The sequence below is a fragment of the Mytilus galloprovincialis genome, chromosome 11 (genome assembly GCF_965363235.1).
Source record: "Mytilus galloprovincialis chromosome 11, xbMytGall1.hap1.1, whole genome shotgun sequence".
In the NCBI taxonomy this organism is placed as follows: Eukaryota; Metazoa; Mollusca; class Bivalvia; order Mytilida; family Mytilidae; genus Mytilus; species Mytilus galloprovincialis.
Window position 1 is genome coordinate 14,818,152 of NC_134848.1, and position 24,044 is coordinate 14,842,195.

At 32.7% G+C, this 24,044-nt stretch overlaps 1 protein-coding gene across 1 annotated transcript; it reads left to right on the forward strand.

Moving 5' to 3' along the window:
• Nucleotides 1–6,075: 6,075 nt before the first annotated feature.
• On the forward strand, nucleotides 6,076–21,607 carry LOC143051709 (dermatopontin-like). Its single transcript, XM_076224622.1, has 5 exons — nucleotides 6,076–6,188; nucleotides 6,915–7,148; nucleotides 8,872–9,006; nucleotides 20,431–20,551; nucleotides 21,351–21,607. Exons 2-5 carry the CDS (start codon nucleotides 6,932–6,934, stop codon nucleotides 21,403–21,405), a joined length of 528 nt encoding a protein of 175 aa, XP_076080737.1. The 5' UTR covers nucleotides 6,076–6,188; nucleotides 6,915–6,931; the 3' UTR covers nucleotides 21,406–21,607.
• The last annotated feature ends 2,437 nt before the right edge of the window (nucleotides 21,608–24,044 follow it).

The window sequence follows — 24,044 nt, forward strand, 5'->3', positions numbered from 1 at the left end:
TGTGACCTCATTTTCACGGTTCATTGCACAGTGTTAAGTTTTTGTGTTTTGGTCTATTTTTCTTAAACTATAAGTAATAGGTCAACTATATATGTTGTATAGAAGCATTGTTAGCTGTTCATGTCTGTCTGGCATAGTTCATCTGACCTTGACCTCATTTTCAAGGTTCATTGGTCTTTGTTTAGTTATCTTGGACTTGGTTAATGTTAAGTTTATGTGACAGTTGTATTAAAGCTTAGCTTTATACTTAGGACTATCAACATAATATCAATGGTTAGTATAGAAGGCGAGACATTTCAGCGTGTGCACTCTTGTTTAATCTTCAATCAGTATGCATAAACAAGATAAATATCGTTTATAAATTAGGCAATACACAAAATAAAATGATGAAAATATTCACTTTTTAATTTTCTATTCCTCTTGTTTGATTTCAGTTCTTTGTATATCACAATTTGTGTCTGTGCGATTTTCAGGACAATGATCTTCTTCTTCTTCCATATAAGAACCATTTTCAAGTACACGATTAAATACCAAAGTGTGTAAAGACGTATCAAGATGCCTTTTTGTAAAACCTGAGCTTATTTGTTATTTGATATTTCTTGTAGTTTTTACTATATTGCTTTCTGGTGATATTGAAACAAATCCTGGGCCATCATTTGCAAATGATTTTAGCCTAAATGATTCAGTTTTGAATTTAGATCTTCGCGATTTGATCACATTTACTTGCATTAATATTCAAAGTGTTAAATCAAAACTTGATATTTTGGAGGCAGAGCTTGGGGATAGAGATATAATTATGTTAACAGAATCTTGGTTAAAGCCGAATATATCCGACAATTCAGTTGTATTATCAAACTTTAAGGCTTTTTATCGTAACGACAGAGAAGGTGATAAGCTTGGAGGGGGTGTCATGATTTATGTAAAACAAAATATCCCAAGTAAGCGACGAAATGATCTAGAAATCAATACTCTCGAATGCTCATGGGTTGAAGTAGTAGTTAAGGATTGTAAAGTTTTGTTTGGCCTATTTTACAGACCTCCAGATTCACCATATCATATTTGGAATCATATAAATCAGTCAATCGAAAACGCAGTAAACAGCGGTATAAAAAATATTGTGGCCATGGGTGACTTCAACGAAAACTTACTACTGGCCAACCGTAATAATTTAAAAAACATATTATTAAAAAATGGTATGCACCAAGCAATTACCGAGCCAACATTTTTGTGTGAGAATTCCTCATAACTCCTCGACCCCCTTATAGTTAATGATATTCATATTCTTGCTGCATGCATGTCACGAAGTGAGTAAAAATATTTTAGAAGCAAACACTAGGTTCCATTGTCCAGTAAGTGGAATACTGAATTTGCACAAACCGAAATACACCCAATTTAAACGTAAGGTTTTGGGATTTTGAAAAAGGGGACTACGATCGCTACTGCGAGGAGTTAAGACAAGTTAACTGGGACACAATACTTGATACAAATTTAAATAATGCAGTCTCCATTGTTACACAAAAAAATATAGATGCTGCTAACAAGCATATTCCAAGTAAACTAATTGTTGTTCGCACGAAAGATCCTCCTTGGATGACGTCACTTATAAGGAGACAAATTCGTAAACGGAAACGTGCGCACAAAAAAGCAAAAAAATACAATACTGCTGAGTCTTGGGCTAACTTTAAGAAAATTAGGAATGAATGCGTTAACTTGATTAAACTAGCAAAAACCCATTATTTTGAAAAACAATGTGAATCATTACATTCAAACGTAGATTCCATTAAGAATTGGTGGAAAAAATTGCGCAACCTGGCTGGATTTCCTTCCAAATCCTCAGACTACCCCCCTATTTTATTAAATGATACCTACTAAGACGATAATAAGGATAAAGCAACTGCATTTAATCGTTATTTTTGTGATCAATCGAGTGTTGATGACTCATCTGCAAATATCCCAGAACTAAATTTAGATGAAATCATACATACATTAGATAATATAAGTATAACGCAAGATGAAGTTTATGACCAACTTCTCTTGTTAGATGTGTCTAAGGCAACAGGCCCCGATAGCATTAGTCCAAGATTTCTTAAATATGCTGCTTTAGAATTAAGCTAACCCTGGCTCTGTTGTTCAATAAGTCACTTCAATTATGCACTTATCCGTATGAATGGAAAATAGCAAATGTGATACCAGTTTTTAAGAGTGGTTCTCAGGAAATTTGATCAAACTATAGACCAATCTCTCTGTTATCTATTATTGGTAAAACGATGGAAAAATGTGTTTTTAAATATTTATCTAATTCCCTTTCTTGTTATAAAATTATTACAAACTTGCAATCAGGTTTTATGCCTCGAGATAGTACTGTTAATCAACTTATTTATATTACAAACGATATCGCTCAAGCCCTTGATTTTGGAAAGGAAATAAGAGTTGTGTTTTGTGATATCAGTAAAGCGTTTGACCGGGTCTGGCATGAAGGCCTCCTTCATAAACTAGAAAAATATGGAATTAGAGGGGACTTATTAAAATGGTTTAAAAGTTATTTATCTGAACGAAGACAAAGAGTTGTCATAGGAGGACAGACCTCTGATGTGTATAGCATTAAAGCAGGTGTCCCCCAGGGCTCAATTTTATGACCTGTATTATTTTTACTATTCATAAACGATATTGTATGTGACATATCATGCAACATCATACTTTTTGCTGACGATACGTCATTATATATAGTTGTTGAGGACGAGTATGCTACATCTGAATTGATGAATTCTGATATAGAAAAAAATCACCAATGGTCTCAACAATGGCTTGTTAATTTTAATCCAAGAAAAACTGAAACCATGACCATATCTAGAAAAAGAGCAAAACCCCATAATACACCAATATATATGAATGATACACTGATACAAGAGGTTGAAGAACATAAACATTTAGGGTTAATTTTTCAAGAAAACGGTTGTTGGGAAAGTCATGTAAACCATATTATTCAAATCAAATCAAATCAAATATTTTATTGTCATATAAACTTTACAGTTTGTGACCAACATATATTAACACAATAAACACAATAAACATACACAATAACAACAGCATCAAAATTTTTTTTTTAACAACAAACAAGTTGTTAAGAGTCCCCTGCCCTCAGTTCTAATGACTTTTTCAAGAAGGATCCTAACTTATTTGTTTGTAAAGGTGATGATGGATTTAGTAAATATTGAATTTTTTCTTCTTCATTTAAATTATTAAAGTTATTATTTTCAGTACATATGTGATGAAAAAAATCATTTCTTAGAGTTTTATTATACTGACAATAGAGTAAAAAATGTTTCTCATCCTCTAGTATTTTACATTTATGGCAAAGTCGTTCCTCTCTTGGGATTTTAAAATATCTCCCCTTTTCAATCAAAAGGGAGTGATCACTTATTCTAAATTTAGTGATTAATCTCCTTATCTGAAAATTAGATGTATTAAGATAAGATTCTAGTTTGTGATCTTTTTTATTTTTTTTATAAAGAAAAAATTTACTTTTATCATCAATGTTTTGAAATTTAATTTGAATTAAATCTTCATATCTATTTTTCATTTTTAACTTTATATCGTTTTTTATTTTATTTACATCTTTTATGTCCTTACAAGTAGAAAGAATATTAAGGTCAACATTAGTCTCTTTAACAATATTTTTTGCATATGTATACCATGAGTAAGTTCCTGTCAAATCTAGAGACTGTGTTAGAGAAAAAGCTTCCTTTATCAATGGATTAATATTATTATTATATAGTCTAGCTAAATATAAAAGGGTTTGTGTTTTAATAAAACATTCGATAGGCAATCTCCCTAATTCAGCTCTTGCTCCTAAATTGGATGCATTTTTTCTTATTCCTAGAGTAGATTTACAAAATTTAAGATGCATATTTTCAATGGGGGTTTTGTCTATAAAATCAAGTTGATTAATTTCTTTTCCTGAAGATAAGGCTCTGTTATTGGCTCGATGAAAAGAAATATATGTATCCAAATATGTTACTTCTGAATTATAGGTCATAATTGGTTTTACTAAAGTATCAAAAAGATTATTTGCTACTTTTATAGGTAGATTATTCAATGATTTAGTATAGGATTTTATTGCAAAAAATACTTTTTTTGCCTTTTTTGTCAACTCTAAAGTACTTTGTGATAAATTTCCATTACATTTTATCAACATTCCCAAAAATGAATATTCTGTTACACTCTCTATGGCTTTATTCTCATAGTAAATATGTGATGTTTCACTATTATGTTTTGACTGACTAAAAATCATGGATTTAGCTTTGTTTGTATTCAAAGAGAGTTGCCATTTGTTACAATATAATTTAAAATTATTTAAACTGTTTTGAAGACCCTCTTTTTATTTTGACAGGATTAAAAGATCATCCGCAAAAAGGAGGTATCCCACCTTACTATTTATAAGCTTAAGGGGACTTGAATCATTTCCCTCAAAAATTTTTACAATATCATTTATAAAGACATTAAATAAAGTGGGGCTTAGTGTGTCTCCTTGTTTAACCCCTCTAGCAATATTAAAATATTCTGATACATAATCTTTATATTTTAAAGAGGATTTATTATTCAAGTATTGTTGTTTTAAAACTCTATAAAAATACCTGCCAACTCCCATTTTACATAATTTATAAAGTAAAGCAGTTCTCCATACTGAATCAAAAGCCTTTTTTCAGATCTATGAAGCAGGCATATATTTTTTTCCCCTTTAATGTAAATATTTATTTATCAAGGACTTTAATAAAAAGATGCTACACATTGTTTATAACCACAAAAGGTAGGTTGGGATTGAGTTTGGCGGTCATGGTCCCAAAGGGGTCAAAAACAAGCATTTATCTAGTTTCAGGACAATAAGTTGTGTATTACTATAAGTATTTCAATTGCTCTGAATTGTACCACAATGTTTAATACCATAAGTAGAAGGTTGGGACTTATTTTAAGGTTAGTGGGACAAACAGTCTAGGAATTAAGGGACAAAAAAGGGCCAAAAACAAGCATTTTAGTAGTTTCCAGACAATAACTTGTGTGTAACTGTACGGATCTCTCTGACATTGTACCACAAGGTTCCATACAACAAAGGGAAGGCTGGGATTCAGTTTGGGGTTAATTTCCCCCAGACATATACATGTAGGAATAAGTGGCCACAAAAGGGCCAAAAAAGAGGCATGTTAATAGTAAATAACTTGTGTTTAAGGGCATACGATACAGTTTTTGATCCCGTGTGAACTAAAATACACACAAGACGAAGCTTCGTATTTTCATGATCATGCCCTGATTATCATTTATTTTAGACTTTTTATAGTTTGAACAAATGTTTTACATAGTTATAAATAAAATATTAGATTTTGAATTAAATCGGTGAACATGAATTTGACAGCTAGTGCCCCTTTAAATGTAAAATAAAAACTTTGATAACACAAGTTTTAAGGCCAAATAAAAAAATGTGTGTTTCCTAAAATAGCCTTATGTTGTTTTTTCTCTCACATTTTTCAATAAACACTGTCCAAGTCAGAATGTTCCTCCCATTTACTCAATGTAAAACAAAAGTAAAATAAAAAAAATACCTACCAACCCTTAGGCAATTTTTTTCACAGATGTAATAGGAAACACACATACTATTTTGTTGGCCTAATATGAAATTGTATATATCTTGAGAGATCTCCTCCCCAATGAAACACTGTAATCGTAGTTTTCCCTTTTTATGATGACGGTGCACGTGGTTACGTGGTTAAAAGTAAACCATTATAGGTCAATGTACATGGCCTTCAACACGGAGCCTTGGCTTACACCAAACAACAAGCTATAAAGGGCCCCAAAATTACAAGTGTAAAACCATTCAAACGGGAAAACCAGCGGTATAATGCATGTATAATTCATAATCATACTTCAAAATTTGGAATTTTGAAACTTTGATCAAAATTCCAAAAATCTAAAATTTGAAAACTTTTTAAAACTTTGAATTGATAAGTGTTACACGGACCGTTTATTGGTCATCGTAAATTCCCCTTTTTCTATTTTTAGATATTATATATAACTATAGTTGTCCAGTGACTTTCGCGGGGAACGTTTTTCTCGTGCTTGAGACTCAATGTCTCGACTTGGGTATTTAAACCTCGCCTGGACAATATTACTTCAGATTAGGGAAAACTATCTCACTGGTAAGTTGTACTTTAAGTTTCATTTTACTTATATTTCCATGTTTGACAAATGTTTATCCAATTCTAAAACCAATGCATATGTATCATAAACTTAGTCTTCTGTGCTCGATTTTATCATATTTTACGCTAAAATATCGTATATTCGTCAATTTTTTTTTTCTCTCTGTTTTCATTTAACAAATGTGGCTGCTCATTAAATGCTGTGTTTTGAAGCCGGAGTTTATCGATTGTCACCTTATAGTAAACAACCATCAAAAAGCATGGATATTGAGCATGTGTTTAACATGTACAATCAGATAATTGTTTATTTTAATGACAGATCCATGCGTGTTGCGATTACCGGATTTTTACGAGGAGAGTCACGCTAAGGTCACTATGCATCAGAAAAAAGTATATGTACACAAGTTGTATAATGAAAACTATCCATTTAGTTAAACATGTGCATATTTTTTTTGGATTTGAGGTTTCGTATGACTTTAAATATTTACTACTTTACGTTTGATAATTGTTTTCGGTTTTCAAGTCAAACATTTCTTAATTTACAATTTTCGTTTCCGTTCCAAAAGATAGAAGGAATTGTACAATGGCTAGATATTTTATGATTTCGTGTTTATAAAGATATGTGTTCATTTTGCTAGCGATATTTAAAAAACCAAATTCAGCCAATCAGAAGATGGTAACATTTAAAAATGAAATTGTATATATAATACTATTATTTATTTTCAGTAAACCATTGACTGACGATGCTGATGTTATCTATCATATGTTTGATTTGCACACTAAACTGTGTGGTCGGATGGGACTATGTTAACAAGTTTGATGAGCGGATAGATTTTTCGTGTCCAAGTGGTCAAGCCATCTCTTTTATGCACAGTGTACATCACGACTATTATGAAGATCGTAAATGGTCTTTAGGATGTAGATCTCTGGTTGGACAACACGTAGATTGCTACTGGACACGTAAGTATTATATAACATGTTAAATAAAAACGCTTTAGGCCGAATAAAAAAGTATATGTGTTTATTGTACCCCTTATCATTAAATGATCCATTTTGGTTGAATTTGTGGATGATTTGAAGGGGCTATAAAACTTCAGTCTTCTCCCAATTATATGCTGTGAACGGCTTCATTGGATCATTCCCAAAACTGCATGTCGCATGTCGCTGGTTGTCAAAGTGCTGGCATTTACTCAGATATTTATTGCAGTTTTTTTACAATAAGGGCGGAGATATTTATTGAAGTTTTTTTACAATAAGGGCGGGAAAAACAAAAGTGTTGCGTTTTCATTGGCACTCGGTATATAAACTTGTTTGTATGAGGCTGAGAAACGTGGGAAGGAAGAGGTTGTACCGAGTTCTTCCGAAGTTTTGTGCCGAGTCCACAAAAGTTTATATTTCTATGGCATTGACCTTTAAGTTCTATTGTTTTTATACTGCAACTTAAAAATTAGTCGATTGGTATCGGTTTAAATTGTAACACAAACTCATTTTCATACCTTCATGAAGCCCTGATTGTGGAGAAAATGATCCCTGGTGAAATTGACATTGCACAAAGTATAGCTATGCTACTATATTTAGAAAATACACACAAGTAGTTGCAGTATAAAAAAATGAATTATGTGATCTACAGTTTGGTAGTCTTCTTGATATCAATATCTCATTGGTGTTTGTCGTCTTAAATTGTAATGACTACACAAAATATAATAACAGCGGCATCTTCTCTAGAGATTAAGAGCGGCTTTTTTTTCATTTATTCGACAACTTGTAAATGTCAATTATTTACATAAAATGCATTTATTTCTGTAAACTGCAGTCAGTTGCACAACTTTTAGTTGTATTGGCTTTTTTTGGCAGCCAGGTGTTATTGGTGGTAAAAATCCGAAGTGCTCGAGGACAACCATCGACATTCGGAAGTCCTAACCGATTAAAGCACATGACGCGTACAATATTCGAACTCACAACCGCGGTGTTATAGGCTATTAGATTTTCTATTGTAAAATTACTATGTTGATTTATGTATGCCTTCAACCCATATGGGTACAAATGTGCATTATATTCAATAAACTATATCATTTGCTTTAACCACTCGACCATTTTAAAATGTCTATATGAAAATGGCTAACTGAAGTTACACCAGGGCGTCTGAATATGTAAATTAATGCAAGTGACTACTTCTGTACATTGTGAATGAATCGAGAGTTGTCTCATTGGCACTTATACCACATGGTCCAATTGATTAATATGCAATTAAAACAAATTCTAGTCTATATTGTTTCGTTTAAAAGATACCAAACAGTGGTGCCGCGCAGCCAGTCATTTCAAAAAGGGGGTTCCAACCATATGTCGCCATTCAAATGCATTGATTGTCCAAAATAGGGGGTGTTCCAACACCCGGATTTGCCCGTTCTGGATCCACCACTGCTAAGGGAGCTACCATTTGATTTTTATGGGGAGGCTAGGATGAAAAATGTTGTCCTGCATTTTTTTCAGCTGTTATCTCTGTCCTGCCTTTTTATTTTTCACTCTGTCCGGTCCTGCCTTTTTTTTTTTAGTTAATCCTAACTTTTTTTACCTAAATTGTCGTCCTGTCCTGCCTATTTTTTTCAAATTTCATCCTAGCCCCCCCCCCCCCATAAAAATCAAATGGTAGCTCCCAAAATGTTTTTTGTATTTTGTATATCAGCTTCTTTTGTGAATGACTGGGATGAATACTTCAACTTTGAATGCAGCCATAATGGATTTATAACTGGTATAAGGAGTATCCATGACAACGGAAAAGAGGACAGAAGGTTCATGTTTAAATGTTGTGGAATTTCTGGTAAATAGTTTTATTGATGTTAAGAATTTTTTTCATTTCATCGGTAGTGTTACATTTTGTATGTTTAAAACGATGTTAATGATATTTAAAATTATAGTTTGTAAATTCATATATTTTTTTTCAATTTATAATTATATCTGTAGGACTCAGAACCGCGATGGTACTCCGAACCGCGATGGTCACGCTGAAGTGCGATGGTCTGTCTGCCTGTGACATTGAGTAAAAAGAAAAATGTACATGAGCTGTTTAAATTAAATAACATTAAGATTTGACAAGTAGCTGATAGCCTCGCATTTAAAATATCTTTTAATTTCTGTTCAGTTCCTACCAAAGACTTAAAAATCTTAATTTGTTTTACTCTAATTTTGAATTTGCCAATTCTCCGATTAGTACGCAGTAAGTAGTATGGAGTCAGAAAATATCGTGTAGAAGGTTGGGGGGGGGGGGGGGGGAAGATTCAGAGTGTAGGTCTATGTAATAGTAGTTGTCACGTTTTCCACTAAAAACTTTGAAATTAGCTGATTCGCCGCTGAGGAGAATAAAATAAATTGGGAAGTACACGTAGGGACCAGTCGGGTTAATTTCGGCCTAACATGTTGAAGATGTGGTGAGACTATAATAAAATATTCAATCTTGAATCTGAGTCTGTAGAAAACTTAATACTATGACAACAATAGGATAAGGCTAAAGTGACGGGTGTTTTTACAAATCGGGATATAACAAAAACATTGCTAGTACTAGTAAGTAATTTCATTATCAAATTGTCTACACATAACGTGTGAAGCATACTTGGAGAGAAGTCAAATTAATATTTAGATCAAAGACATTTTATTTGTCGTACGAAAGGTTTGCAGCATACTTCCGAAAACTGTTTAGGTCATCTGCAAACCAAGTTCATCTTTTTGCCGCTTTGTTCCCCATGATTTGCCACCTAACATAGACTATTTTTGTAATATCCACTTGCACTGCTCAAAACTGTTCGGGACTTGAATCGTTCGTTACTTTATTTTTCCTTTAATTTGTTCACATGGAACTTTTATCTACAAATTTTATTCTCCTGCCTGCGAATCCCTGTTGTTTGATGTAACGTTGTATTTGAAAACGTCACGATATTCAAACGTCATGCTAAACCATCGCACTTCAACGGAAGGACCATCGTACTTCGGCGCGGACCATCGCACTTCAGCGTCCCCATCGCACCTCCGAGTCCTACATATCTACTCCTGTTACATGTAACTAACCTTATGACTTTTGTAGTTTTGTTTGGAGTCTTATTCTATTATAATTTAATTTTGGATGTAACGCGTCGTCTGATTGGTTGACGTTGTTTTGTTTATCAGCTCATAGACATAATTTAGACATGTGACCGTGACGTCATCAACGTTTTTTCATGTTTTACTCCGATTTAAAATGGCATTTAAAAATCAATCATAAAAATAACTGTAATATTGTATCTGTCTATTCGAAATAACATAAAAAAGTGCACACTTTAAAATAACCCGTTATGTTATTTCTTCATAGACAGAAAAAATATTACAATCATTCCTTAATTGATGCTCTTACATAAAGGTTTCATTGTTTTAAAAATAATAGACTTGAGATTCCCTCGTGAACAAAATTCATAGATACAACTAAGAGGGTCTGAATAAGGGATTCTAAATTTATTTATTCTTATGTAAAGGGGGGGAGTTCTACGGAAGCCTTTTAGGGCCATATTAATTAACTTTTTCCAATTTATTTGATACTATAGGGTAGAATTTTATATTGCACGAGCTTGCGAGTGCAATATATGTTCTACGAGGGACAATATTCCCCAATATTCATGCAATAACCCTTTTATTGTATAGCAATATAATATTGAAAGTGAAAAATAGTTTAAACTAAGATTTTGTCATTGATGACGTCATGAATTTTGAAGATTTATTGCACTAGTGCAATATTAGAATTTATTGCACGCTAACTTTTGGTTACTTTCTGTTGGAAATATTATATTGCTATACAATAAACAAATTATTAGTTTGAAAATTTTCAATTTGATATTATAAATTATTAATTTGATTTATCTGATTATTAATTTAATATACAGTTTTGTTTAATCATAATAATGATTAATTAAAAGATTGCGTAACCCAAACTGGCGCATTTTGTGTATTAATTGATTAGTTATCTGATGTCCAGTGACCAATATCTAATGCATATCAAAACTCAATTTAGAGCTATGTTTCTATAACCAACACTCCTCCCCTTTTCACTGGGGTAAAGCTGATGACCGTAACTGCATTCACGGTCATCCCAAGATGTCGGATGAAAAATTAGGTCAGTTTCTGTATTGTCTGTTAAAGTGTTTCTGTATCATTTTCTTTACAAATCATACATTGAAACGATGTAAATTTATAAAAGAATCACTCGAAAATCACTAATTACTTCCGAGAAATGTGCATGAAACGGGAAATTCGATTTGAAAAAATCGTTAAGATGACCGTAAATCATAATCAAAATATTTTCAAGATGACCGTAACATAAAACAAGGATGACCGTGATTGGTAAAAAGATGACCGTAACTTGTAAAGGATGACCGTAAATTGCATTTTTCTCGTAAACAATGAAATATTTATTGATATCGACGTTAAAATTTTAACACAAATTGACAGCGATACGACGAAAATTTGAAGAAACATGAATGTGTCCCTAGTACACGGATGCCTCATCTACACTATCATTTTCTATGTTTAGTGGACTATGAAAATGGGATAAAACTGTAATTTGGCATTAGAATTAAAAAGATCATACCATAGGGGAAAATGTGTACTAAGTTTCAATTTTATTTAACTTGAAGCTGGACAAACGGACAAACAAACAGACGAACGGACGAACGAACGTACGCACAGACCAGAAAAACATAATGCCAATAAATGGAGCATTAAAAACATTAATAATACATACGAATATTTGGTAATCGAGCCCATGTGTATGGTTCCAGAGGAAGCAGATTAAAATCTTAATTTGTCTTGATATATGCAGGCGGAAACACTTTTGAAATAGAACAAACGAATCGAAGCTCTGTGTTTATCGAGAAAGCGATAAATGTTAACTGTAATGTTTGATATAGTAACAAAATTTTAAAAAGTTAATAGAAACAAATAAAAAAACAATTTTCTTATTTTTAAAAACACCATTTGCATACGTTTTCAATGTATCTATTACATAGTAATGCAAAACAATAAGATATCAAGTCGACGACATGGTTCTTATCGGGGCCTTTTATAGCTGACTATGCAGTATGGGCTTTGCCCATTTTTGAAGGCCTTACGGTTACCTATAGTTGTTAATGTTTGTCATTTTGGTCTTTTCTGGATAGTTGTCTCATTGGCAATAATACCACATCTTCTTTTTTATATATAGTATCTATAAGTTGGATGTAGAAAATGCATAACCTCCGATTTTTTTTTATCACGGACGGAGAACATATCAATCTTTTAGTTCAGAAATTTTCGTGTCTGTCTTTCCATTATGTGAATCAAGAAAAAATTCCCCAAAACAGGTAACGATTGTATCGAAACGAGAAAATCGAGTGCACCTTTTTATGTTAGGGCATGTTTGGGGTGTATATTTTGTCTTTAAAACGTACAAAGCAAGAGTATTTTATATAGCATCTCGCTTCAGATTCTATCATTATTATATATCAAAGCTACAGGTTGACTTTATAACGTAAAAAAATGACAGTACGAAAAGATGAAATATATGGGTCAAGTGAGATACCTATCTAAAGAATCACAAAAACAGAGTAGGTGTGTTCGAATAGCTATTTTTTCTAAAAGTACTTGACGACAGTCTTTTAATTTGGATGATGAAAATGGATATCTTCGAAAAAATATGATTTTCTTGTGTGTGATAACTAGGGTTTATAATCTTCAACTACTGAAAATGTTTAGTCTGCCCTTCCACGAAATATTTAATTAGATTTTTTTTAAATGCTTAAGAATTTTCAAAAATTCCATCTGACATCCGAACAGACAATATTTTAAGTTGAATCAATGCAGACAAGATCATTAACTAATGCTCATTAGCTAGTAGATACATTTGTCTTTTAAAATATAACTGACATATAACGATCGATCGTAATGGTGCTATGTGGATAAATTTATCAGTTTTCAAGAGCAAAATTGGCAGAGCGTCATCCCTACAATGGCTTCCATTTCTACGATTGTGAGCATGAACTGGCGTAATGGGGAGATAATTTTGAAGAAGTAGAATCCTGACTGTATGAATAACATTTCTGTATATATACAAATTGACAACGTTCCGCCTTGTGATACGCTTTTCGTACAATACTATTTTAAGGATCTACTTTGCTGGAGCTCATCTTCACTAGTTTATTCGAATGATATTTTCAAAATGTTTCTGTTATTTTATTTGCATGACAAAATGAAAGACGATATAATATCAATGGGTGTACATGCCAATTTTCGGCATTTTTAAAAATGTGTATTTATTATATGTCTTTTAATGGAATCCCAGAAACAAACAAATCTTTTGTCGAGCAGTTGAAGGCTGTGCACCGCATTTTTTTCATTATGCTTGTAAGGTGTCATTTTATCGCGCTTTTGTAGCATTTTTTCCCTTCCTGTTCATTTGCATGTCTTTTGTCAAATTCATTTTAAAAATTAAACCCTCTACTGTAAAAAAGATACATATGGTAATCTTTGCATTTGAAGCACGTCTTATTTTCTAATACCTATAGGATAAAACTCTCATATTGATATGTGTATTCCAACACGATTAATCATTTGATATAAAAAGATAGTTATATAAATACGGATATTTCTTAGAATTGAGGGTCATCCTTTAAAAGTTACGGTCATTATTTACAAATTACGGTCATCTTAAAAGCAGTTACGGTCAGCCTTGTTATGAATCTCTGATTCTGTTACGGTCATCTCGATTGTGATTTACGGTCATCTTGGCGATTTTTTCAAATCGAATTTCCCGTTTCATGCACATTTCTCGGAAGTAATTAGTGATTTTCGAGTGATTCTTTTATAAATTTACATCGTTTCAATGTATGATTTGTAAAGAAAATGATATAGAAACACTTTAACAGACAATACAGAAACTGACCTAATTTTTCATCCGACATCTTGGGATGACCGTGAATGCAGTTACGGTCATCAGCTTTACCCCAGTGCTTTTCTCTTTATTTGAGAAAGATTTTTTGGGACAAGTTTCTCTATTTCGCAAAATGAGCTCGTGTCTAAAAACGAACAAATATCGGAGAAAAAAGGGATCAATTTATATTTTCAAATCAAAACGAAACGAATAGTTCTATTGAGAAATTCGTGTTTCTAGAAACATAGGTGCATTGAAGGATAAAAAAAATGCTTCACCTTCTTAAAACAGCCTGGCATGTTGCGTTATTAATTTCAATATATATATATATAGGAACATGAAAGGATTTATTTAAGATCCTTCAATTTATCATTGCATTTGTGTTAAATAAATTTGTTTCAATATATATTTTTGATTTTGAAATATTTTATCAAAAAAAAAGAAACCTGCGTAAGATTTTGAACGATTGTAGACTTGCAATTTCTGTTGAACAGATCACACGTGTATAATCTGAGCAGATTAATACCGTTGTATATATAGGTCAAGGATTTCAGATCGTGAGCAATGCAAAACACATTTAGGTCTATATCTCTAAACAGTTTAAGCGTTTCACTTATATATCCTTTATGCCAAATTGAGAAGGGGAAAACTGGCCCCAATCCATGCTATATCAAATTAATAAATTGCTATATCAAATAAATAAATTGCTATATCAAATAATCATAATCTATTATATCAAATTAATAATTTGTTATATCAAATTAATACTTTGTTGTATCAATAAATAGAGATCTCACAAAACATGTTTAACCCCGCCGTATTTTTGCGCCTGTCCCAATTCGAGAGCCTCTGGCCTTTATTAGTCTTGTATGTTTGTTAAATTTAGTTCATTGATATGTTTTAGAGTTTAGTGTTACGTCCATTTTCACTGAACTAGTTCACAATTTTATGTAGGGGCCAGTTGAGGTCAACCTCCGGGTGCTGGATTTTCTCGTTGCGTTGAAGACCCATTAGGGGCCTTCGTTTGTTGTCTGCTCTTTGGTCGGGTTGTCATCTCTTTGACATAATCCCAATTTACATTCTCAATTTTATTTAATTTTTAAGGTAATTTTTCTCTATACTTTTATTTTTTGTCCAATGGCATTCTTCCATTTTCTATATATTATAGGACCCCATTTTTCTGAATTTCTTACATTATAGCCCATGTTTCTGAAATTTTATTCCATTCTATATTCCGTGAACCCTATTTTAAACCCTCGGCTAAATAACTGACAAAAAAATGAGTTTTGAAAATATGATCTATTTGATCTAAATTAACAAATTGTTATTTTAGAGTCTAATGCATTCTGGGTTATATTTTTCAAAAACGTTCACCCTAAAACGTTATCTACAATTGGTTTAAAATGTCCTATTAGTACTGCAACCAGAGTTCATTTTTTAAAACTTTAATGGTCCGGAAGAACACACACCTAAATTATATATCGATGGAAAGAGGAAAACGTGTACAATAAGAAAAGTTGGGTCGTAAAAATCCAGAGTGGTCACAATCTTGTGAAATTGAGGTCAAAGGTCAGACCTAAAAATACCAACATTTCAACCACAAGGACAAAGAAGAGAAATATTCTGATATTTATTCAATAGAATGCAAAACGATTCAATCATAAGCATATGGTATAAACGATGTTAAAACGACAAATTTGACTACTTACATGTATATGAAAAGCTGCCATTAAAAAATGGCATTGATTTGGAACCTTCTGATTTTTTTCCATTTAAGACATAGTAAAAGAAGAAGTGGCCTTGACCTTTTCACATCCATAAACTTTCATATTGTGTATAGTATTTCACTATAGTATATTACAGAATTATTTTCTAAAGTATAAAACACCAGTTTATCAAATTATTTCAATATTTTTTCTATCTTTGAAAAAAACAAAATTCAAGCGCTGAAACAGTGTTTTTAATTTTGCATCTTAAAGGTTGTGTATTTTGTGAAAATTAGTATCTAGTTATAGATAAACACATATTGTGTATTTGCAAAGTCTAGACATGGCAGTTATAACACAAAATATACTATAGTCACACGAGGCGAATGCGAGGTTTTAAAAAAATGAGTGTAAAACAAAGTCAGTTTGGTGCATGAACATTTTTTTAGTGGGATAATCCTGGTAAAAAAGTTAACTCATAATTTTTTAAGGGAAGGATGAAAAATTATACAATGCAATGCCAATTTTCTAATGTTGTAATTCAAAATCAGTCATGGTCCTTATATAACTTTTAAAAGTGACACACAATAGCTCAAGTATTCATAAAATAGGGACATGAATCAATCCCTTAGTCATCATATGCGGATTCAGTACGCGTATTAGCATTACAAGACACTTCCCTTTTTTATAAGAACAAGTTCGGCGTAGGACAGAGTTTGTTCAAAGCAAACACAGTTTTTGAGTACAAATGCTATCTGGAGCGTAAATACCGTCATGATTCGGTCAAACTCGTCAGATATAGTCTTACCTTTGCATAGGAAACACAAAAGAAATGTGAGTACAAAGTTTCGATCAATGTGACCCATATTCCCATATGCATATGCATGATGTATCTGCACTGCCAATCCAAAATGTAATGGGGCGAATGTTGCTACAGAAACGATTGATTTTGTAATAGCCATCCATTTACGAATTTTTGTTTTCTTTAGTGACAATATACGGTTCAGAAGCGCCTTTGTGTTATTTTTATCAATTAACTAACAAATGAACTTTTGAGCCTAGGCTCCGTGTCGTAGACCGGACCGTGACCTATAATGGTTTACTTTTATAAATTGTGACTTGGATGGTGTGTTGTATCATTGGCACTCATACCACATCTTCCGATATCTATTAACAAGCTATGCATTTCCATAGAAATACCAAAACGAGGACATAGCTCATAAGAGCACTAGTGGCAGGGTGAAGTAATTGTTCTTCTTTTAATGTATCCTTAATATTTTCAGACACACCTTGGTGTAATTCTGAAAGTCTCAACATAGACTTCAATTTTCCTGCAGCAGATATGGCATCCCCTAAATTGAGTTCAGAGCTAAACTCATTTCATATCCCTTGGCCCCACTGTGTCTGAATTGTAAGGTGTCACAATATCTAGTTACATGTAGTTCTAGAGTTTGGCAGTTTGGTAAGCATCAGAGACAATATTGGGTAAAATTGATCGGTATATATAGAGGATGTGCTACATGAGAAAGGTTTTTTTTTATATGGAAGAACAAATGACATCACTAACAATCGTTATTAATGAACTGACAGCAAGTTCAAATTCTAATTTTTCATTAACTGTTTTACTTAAGGGCATACGATACAGTTACAGGGGAGGTAATGACGTTGCTAACGTAAAATGTTATTTTGGCGACGTCAAACTGTGACATATCGGCAAAAGATGTATTTTTCGACTGATTTTTAGCATTCAAACTGATTTAATTTGAAAACGAGTTCATGGACCCCTATTTTTCAAAACAGCAATTTGTTTCATTTGCAGGGAGATTATGTGATCCAAATTTTATAAAACTGTAAATAGAGGATTTTTTTAAATTTTGATAAACATGCAGTAAAAAATGACGTTTTTTCCTCAATTCATAAACATTTGATAAATATGAGTTATTTCTGAATAAAAAATTGCATATTTTTTAGGATACTTATAAAATACAGAAATTACCGATTATTTAACAAAAAATAATTTGTGTTTATCTTTTATAACAAAAAAGTTATGTCTTTCTTTCGAAAAAGAAATTACGGCCACAAATCTGAATTTTGAGCAAATATACAAAATTTCGACCTAATTTTACTCAAAAAGTATCACACGAAGGTATATTTTTTATTACATATTTGATTTAATCAGGTAAAAAATAGCCTATATGCAAATTTTTATGAACTTGTAAATACAGGATCAAAACTGTATCGTATGCCCTTAATTAATTGCACAGGTGTTGACTTCAATAAGTACTTGGTTATGCATGGATAAATGATTACTCACGCACAACTTAAAAGACTGTCAACACGTTTAGAGGACTCCGTTTTGCGTAGTTTTCTTGGTTTTTTTTTTTAAAGGTTTGTCTCTTACACAAAAACCCTGTTTTCATATCCAAACTACAAGGAAGAAACTGAGCGCGAGATCGTAAAAAAGTGTCAGGTTGTGAGGATACATGTCGATCAGTTTGATCACATGTATGGATTTCTGTTGTTTCTAATTTAAAGTTCCCCAAGGGTGGCTGGGGAAACGAAATGTGGTCACTTGGTCTTCTCCCGACCGGCAGTAAAACGAAGTGGGGCGTCTGTTTGGCTGTGCGGGATGTATCAAGTTCGCAGTCACGTCCGGTCAGAATGGGGACGTTAAGTCCGATGCCTCGTGTAAAGGGAGTGTCACGTTCTTTGCATGTTAAAACCCTTGCATCAACTCTTTGAGGAGTCCGAAGGTGGCCTGTTGCAATGGAAAATTTCTGTCCCAATCCAATATACCATCATTTTCCTGTGGCAGTATAAATTTTCCCAATCATCATCCCGAATGGCCTCTATTATGACAAAACCTACCTATTGTTTTTATTGTTAACTTGTTATCGTCCTGAACATTCATGAAATATTTGTCACTGGACGTTAAGCAACCAACAATCAATCAATCAATCTAATTCAAAGACGCACCAATTTTGACTTCTGGTGCAAGTCTTATAACATCACTGATGATTCGCCCACGGAAAGCAGAATATTAAGAGAAGTTGGTTTTAGCATCACCTTGTCACACACCAAATCTCTGCGAATCTTCAATAGTACTTTTCCCCCGACCACTTGCATGCATATTAATTGCTCTGAGGTTAAAAATTGACATACAATGTATTTTCACACAATGTCAACTATAGTCATTATCCGGAAAAACCTCTTATCCGAAGGATTTGGTTAACTTTTACATAAAGTCAAAATTTTATTAACAAAAATATAACTAATTAACAGAAAATACACGAAAGAACTACTATATATATATTCAAATAACTCAAAAATAAATTAACTTCTCCTACAAAATCTACATAATCACATCGAAACTATCAAATTCATTGTGAAGGAAAAAATAAATGATGGAACTGATTGACGGATAGGAAATTTCCGTAATTAAAAAAGGTACAAATGATGTTTTTATTTTTGAGTTTTTGACAAAATTGTTTGGAATTTGCCCAACAAAAATTGCATGCAGTATCGCAATAATATGTTTTGTCCTCTCAAATGTCAAATACTATTTTTGAATCATATGTTTTCTCGTTTTCAAAGAAAAACGCGTTAAATTTCTACCTAAAAAACAGCTAACTTTAAGTTTGAAAGTTTTACTTGGAGATGGTATTATATTTATGTCTTCATCATTCCGATGATCCTTGATGATATGTGCATAGAAAATATTTACGAAAATAGCGGGAAATTTAACCAAAGAATTTTTTTTTGGATTTTAAAGTAACTACCCAAAACCGTAAATTGTGGGGTACCCCCATTAAAGGGATAAAATACAAAAATGTGACCATAGAAACTTTTTACGACCAGACGGAAATTAGAATATATATATTATTCTATCATTTAAAACAATTTGCAGCCGTGTGTAATTCCGGACCATTAAACTCGTTAACTAAGCGTCTTTTTCGACGTCAGTTGCAATACTATATGGGCTTTGCTCATTGTTGAAAGCAGTGCAGTGACAAATAGTTGTTAATTTCTGTGTCATTCAGTTTATCTGAGTCAGAATTTTTTCTCGCGCGAATGTTTGTTTAGTTTTTTTTTTCGATGGTACCAATTCAATAATCTCAATAATCAACACTACTATAATGTATGGGGAAACTTTGGATTCAGAATATTTGTTCATTCTAATCATCTGCATGTATGACCCGATTATTTTTTTAATCACATTGTGGAAAAATCCATCCCCCCATTTTTAAGTCAAATGGTCGTTCCCTAACTGCTACAAAAGTTGTTCAAAAATTTGAATTCGGAACTACGTAATGAACATTTAAATGACATATAGTTTACAAGTGTGAACAAATCTTATGTACAGGTAGCTAAACAAGGTATATAGATGTGAACAGATTTCAGGTGAAACTAGTGTACATTACATTAAACCAAATGTAAACATGTTAACTGTACACGGCGTTTGGTGTGAACACGGCCTTAGTCACGATTGAAGTTTAAATAATGACTCTTAACGACGCTTAAAATAATTTACAAAGCTAAGATTAATTCTTGTTTGCCTTTATCAAACTTTTATTTACAAATAAGGAGCTTATTCAATATGTATTTCTTTTAGGAAAGGAAGTAAGACAATGTGAAAATACTATGAAGAATAACTTTGACAAACCCAATACAGTAAGGGTACCAGAAGGTTCCGTTGTAAAAGGTGTTTCCAGCAGACATTCCAACTACTTCGAGTAAGTTTAGAAAGTTCAATGAGTATATAGGATATGAAATTGTTACGTAAGGGGCGACATCAAAAAATCAATGAAGAATCAAATAGTTTGGGGTGGGGGGTAAAAAATAACTGCAAGTGTTGTTAATTGCCATCAATTTTATATTTATCCTTATTGGTCAATAGGTTAATAAAAAAAGGGGGTAGGTGGGTTAGTGATAAAAAATATGAATCGAAGTTTTTTTTACCCTACATTGAACTTTTGATGTCGTCCCTTATTAAAGGTGTTTTCAGTACACACAACTTTTGTGTGTAAGTTTGAATATTTTAATAAGTGTGTACCACATTATTCTACTAGAAATGATGTCAATACACATAACGGTCAGACACTATGAGTAAGTTAAAAAAAAATCCCCACGAGTTTGCACCAAAAAAAAGAGATGACACCAATACTCTTTACCACAGCAAACAATGAACAAAACCCGACGCCAATACTCTTAACCATAGCAAACAACAATGAACAAAACCCATACCGCAAAGCAAGTTATACATTGCTTGGACTCTATAAATAAAATTGAGAATGGAAATGGGGAACGTGTCAAAGAGACAACAACCCGACCATAGAAAAAAACAACAGAAGGTCACCAGTAGGTCTTCAATGCAACAAGAAACTCCCGCACCCGGAGGCGTCCGTCAGCTGGCCCCCAAACAAATATACACTATAGTTCAGTGATAATGAACGCCATACTAATTTCCAAATTGTACACACGAAACCTATATAACTCGAGCAAGAAAAAGTATAAAGTTTAATTTTATTTCAGAGATCGAGAATACAGCTGGAAAATATGCAACTTGGTTGATCGTTACGGTAGATAGTTTTCCCTAATTTGAGGATTTGAAGAGGTTGAAGACTTGAAACAAATAGCCAATTTTATGAGTACTTCGATTCTGTATAACGTGGTTTTCCATAATTTGGGATTTGGAGAGTCTAAAAAACTTCAACACAAAGAGCCAATTTTATGAAAAAAAATACTTCTGTATTCACGTCATACGTAATAAAATTGTTTGGCTAGTTAAATGTCTTATTTAGAAAATCATAACACGCTTACTTGTAAGTACGAACTCCGACTTAATAATTCAACAATATGCTCCTTTGTGCGAGAGTACAACGCTCCATACACATAAAACCATCGAAAGAATTGATCAACATGTAATGTATTGCTAGTTCACACGTTTCCGCTATTTAGCATTCCATGATGTTCTGTTCATGCCTAGATTTTTCCGCATTGGACGTCAAATTAAGACCTGTTTTCGATGTTCATAGGTTCAAATATCTAATAATTCGTTTCTACATACAAAAAAAAAAGATATCGTATGATTGCCAATGATACAACTCTCCACAAGGGTCCAAATGACACAGAAATTAACAACTATATGTCACCATATGGCCTTCAACAATGAACCCATACCGCATAACATGCTAAAAAAGGCCCCGAAATGACTAATGCCACACATTACGATCGAGGAAAGTATCGGCATAAGTGAACGAAAAAAAAAATATGGACTACATCAATAAAACGAGAAGCACTAACTTACAAGCTCTTGACTATGGATATGCGCAGACATACATACCACGGCGCGTATTAATCGTTTTCCCCTTCAGAAATTGACCTAAAAGTATAGTTCTTAAGTCAACTATACTATTTCACCTCAAAAGTTAAGAAAACCTTTAAATAGTCTTATTAAGAAGGGATACAGTTACGATACTGTTGTCAGGTCATTAAGATTGCATATTTTGGCGTTAATACTGTTTCACTTATAGAGGCTTTGCATCGGAACTAAACACATTTATTTAAAAACTAGTTGTTGGCATGACACGGTTATGTTCTTCTCATATATGTTATGGGTACGATACTAAACCCCTAACGGGAAGGATTGTGTCTGATAGTCATATGATGAAGACCTACTCTTTCAATCAGTTTAATTGAAGTCTGGAGCTGGCATGTCAGATAATGTTCCTTCATCCAAGCATATCTTGGATGTGCAGGATGAAGATCATTCTTAGAATATGAGCCTGAGGCTCGAAAGTAATAAATTAGCTTAACTTCTCTATGAGGGGTGAAGCTTACATGTAATATCTCTGTTTAAAGAAACAAACTATAACCACCAGACCATAGCTTGCCAGTGACCTTGACCCTAGTATATAAGCACCTGTTCCATAATAACTTGTCATAATTTAATGAAAGTTTGTGTCGACCAAATATAAAACTCATTGGAAAAGGGTGGGTCTGACTGATAATCCCTAGGGTGGGAATTAATTACTTTCGAGCCTCAGGCTCATATTCTAAGAATGACCTTCATCCTGCACATCCAAGATATGCTTGGATGAAGGAACATTCTTATTCATATTTCGCCTTCGGTCTCAAGTAATAAATTAGCTTGTTTAAAGTGTAGACACAAACTAAAAACAATTTTTATATAAATGCCAACATTTAATAAAGCATAGAAAGTGTTTTAGTACTGATATTATTCACTTTCCTGTTATAGAACTTATCAAAAGTTTTAGCATATGTCCAGACTAAGCTGTTGCCATATTGTCTTTAATAGAACATCCTGAAGCTAAGTGCACTTATGAAGAGGTTCCTCTAAATGAGTAAACCTTAAAACCTCGGCTAAAATTAGAACTCTCTCCAACTATTTAAACTTTACGAAAAGACTTAGATGAATTCTCTCACATATTTTGTACACAAAACATGATAAGTCATTGTCTTAACAACACAAAGTTTTGGTTTATCAAAACCCTTGATCATCTCATTAGGTAGACTTACTAATAGATCTAGTATTTTTCAAAAACTCATGTATATGAAAAAATAAAGTGCCATGTCTCTGAATGAAAGACATAGAATGTAAATTTACAGCTGATAAAGATTGCACTTGGGCAGCTGTAGTCAAGGCAAATAAAGACACAAGACAGTATAAAAGACAGTCTTCAACTTTAAATCCTCCAATGAATAAAAAGAACTTAAAAAAGATAGCACTAAATTCATCTCCACCGTGAAAAAGTATCGAACTCTTCAATTGCAGATTCAGGTTCAAGCAACCTTTCACACATACATGTAGTAAACAAACAAATTAAGTAACATCTACTTCTTAAAGGATCAAGTCTGTTTCAACATAGAACAAGTAAAATTCACATTAAACATGCTGAATATGAAAAGCTTGTGTTTTACAAAAAAAAATTCAATCAATAACATCCTTTTTAGATGGTGATAAGGAATTGGTTCTCTTTGAACACACCAAATAATGAAATGTATCAAAAAATATTGATAATGCTTGATCATAGCTATAGATGCATGATCTCCAAGATGGAGTGTAAATATATTTTACAAATGATTCTGAAATCTCCTGTTTATATTAAAGTGATTTCTGAATATAATACACACATTTTTACCCTACCGCACAATCAACCCTTCAGGTGTTGGTTCACTTATATTTTTTACAATATACAGTTAAAT

Excerpts from the sequence above, each read along its gene's own strand:
- LOC143051709 (XM_076224622.1), top strand. The coding sequence starts at position 6,932 with ATGCTGATGTTATCTATCATATGTTTGATTTGCACACTAAACTGTGTG. Across the intron at positions 7,149-8,871 it reads CGTAGATTGCTACTGGACAC|CTTCTTTTGTGAATGACTGG; the intron begins GTAAGTATTATA and ends TTTGTATATCAG. Across the intron at positions 9,007-20,430 it reads TAAATGTTGTGGAATTTCTG|GAAAGGAAGTAAGACAATGT; the intron begins GTAAATAGTTTT and ends TATTTCTTTTAG.